Here is a 2243-nt window from a genome sequence, read left to right as displayed (position 1 = left end):
AGATAGATTTATTTAAAGGCAAGACAGAGAGGTTGGCCGGAATGATTAAAATCTGGCCTGTTACTCTGCACTGGGGAAGGGGCGAAAAAAGAGAATTTTTTACTTGGTAGGAAAATGTAGAATTAGTATAGCGTTCCAAATTCTTTTATCCTGAAATCTTAAGCTTTAACTGAAAATGAGCAGCAATGGAGTCATAGTTTGCGGCGTAAATCACCACTCCTCAGATTTGCATGGGGAAATTTGCCGCGAGGTCGCCACTCTTCATCCACACAAAGTTCAAGTCAGAAAATAGTCGAGTCTCATTGTGCTGCTTTGATGATCGAAGCAACCTGACTGTTTCTGTTCTATAGAATCCGATCTTGATGGTTTACGTGCACACGTCCATGAAACGTCCAAACATATATATCCTTCTTCGCAGGTAATCGGCTGGCAAAGACACTGTCCGCCGGGAACATGCATGTCTTCAAAGGTCTCCTGCTCCTCGTCGCCATCATGCCGCTGCTGACGTCATCGGCTCCGCGCCACACGTCGTCGTCGCCTACGCACAAGAGGCGCAGCGGCGGCAGACCGCACTCGTTAGGCAACGGGTCTCCCGTCGAGCGTGTGCTGAGGTCCGACGGAGGTCCAGGACTGGTCCTGGGTCAGGCCGTCCTGGTACGCGGCAGCTTTCGCCCGAGAAGCCATCACCGCCGCCAGCACAAGCAGCAGGGCGAGGACCAGCAGCAGCAGCAGCCGCTCAGGGACTGGTGCCAAACAGCTCCTCTCATGCAGCGTGTATGGGAACCAGGCTGCCACCCTGCCTTGGTGCGCAACCGTTACTGCTTCGGCCAGTGCAAGTCTTTCTATGTGCCGCACGGTTCTACAGTGGCCATCGCTGGTGCATCATCGGGCGGTAGGAACAGCACGGCGCTCAGTGTGGTTGGCATTGGTCGCGGTGGTGCCGCCGCCTTTGTCTCGTGCGCTGCTTGCAAACCGACTAAGTTCCGGACCGTACAAGTCACGTTTGTGTGTCCCGGTCAGAAGCCTCCGCTGCGGACCAGGCCGTTTAAGCGGGTGCACAGATGTCGATGCTTGGCTGTGGACTCGTCGCCTTAACTGCGATGGTGTCGGTCCTGGATGAGTTGTGGTGAGAACAGTGTAGATGGAAGCCGTTCATGCCCGTGTGTGCGTGTGATGGGAAGGCAGTTATTTTGTCGATGATTCTTCTTTTATATGTGCACTGTGCATCGCAACCTCGATGTCCGAAGGGGAGCCACGGACAATACGGCGTTTCGTTACGTCGCCTGGACCCATCTGACATGCTTTCTCAGGAGATTATACATTCCAAAGGTGTATCAGTGCCAAACCAAAAACTTCAGCGTACCTCTGACGTCATCCCTCGACGTGAAACAAGCTCGAAATGGACAAGCACGGATTGCGATTTTATTGTTACCGTTGTTGTTCCCACATTTTTGTGCAAGTGTTTGTGGCATGAACATTTCGGAGAAGTATAGGAGCACAGTATTTGTGGCGCCATGGCCAAAATGCAAAACACTCAACCCGAGGTATACCGCCTTGTAGCTAAGAAAAAAAAAATTGAACCGGATCGATTGATTGACAGGACTGGATTCTTAACAGAACTTCTAAAACTGCGCACTGGAAGGACTTTTACACTTGTAAACGAATTCGACACCTGCACGGAACCGTGATATATCTTCTTAGACAGCAAGCGTTTTCCCTTGTCTTTACAGTGTTTTCTTTTTCTATTGCTAATATTGCATCCGCAGGTATCGGACAGCTGTCGTTGCCCTGAGCGCTACGCGAATAAGCCCACCGCTAATAAGCCCACCGCGTTACAAGACATATTTCTCACTTTCATTGTAATATATACATATGTACTTCACGGAGAGTAATATGCAGTGCACGTCCCCGGTCCCCTGCTTCAAAAAGAGCGTGGAAAAATGTTAGTTTTCCATTTTATTTAAAAACTAATGTTTAGCATCTTAACGTTTTCGACGCCCTATATTTACTGTTCGTTGCAAAACAAATATGCATTGCAAAGAGGATTGATTTCGAAACTTTTGGCTGCCGTAAGGAATGCCCACTTTACTCGCATCATTCCCATTTAATCGAATTGCCTGTTATATCGAAACTTTCATGCAGGATGTCTCTACACAACGCTCATTCATAAAAAAAAAAAGTACACTTAACAAGAGCTATAACTGTACGGTGTTCGCGCTGGCGCGGCCTTTTTAATTATGCAT

The 2243-nt window shown here is 48.8% G+C and overlaps 1 protein-coding gene across 1 annotated transcript; it reads left to right on the top strand.

Moving 5' to 3' along the window:
* Positions 1-453: 453 nt before the first annotated feature.
* Positions 454-1095, top strand: LOC146176414 (uncharacterized). The gene has a single exon (XM_084581298.1). The coding sequence runs from the start codon at positions 454-456 to the stop codon at positions 1093-1095; it is 642 nt and encodes a 213-aa protein (XP_084437424.1).
* Positions 1096-2243: the final 1148 nt, after the last annotated feature.

Source organism: Amblyomma maculatum, chromosome 10 (assembly GCF_055883805.1).
Source record: "Amblyomma maculatum isolate TAMU_Amacu chromosome 10, ASM5588380v1, whole genome shotgun sequence".
Lineage (NCBI taxonomy): Eukaryota > Metazoa > Arthropoda > Arachnida > Ixodida > Ixodidae > Amblyomma > Amblyomma maculatum.
The sequence above is the reverse complement of the archived record's forward strand: the minus strand, read 5'-3'. Positions and strand labels throughout refer to the sequence as shown.

What these genes read in the sequence shown, in the direction of transcription:
- LOC146176414 (XM_084581298.1), top strand. Translation starts at nt 454, where the DNA reads ATGCATGTCTTCAAAGGTCTCCTGCTCCTCGTCGCCATCATGCCGCTG.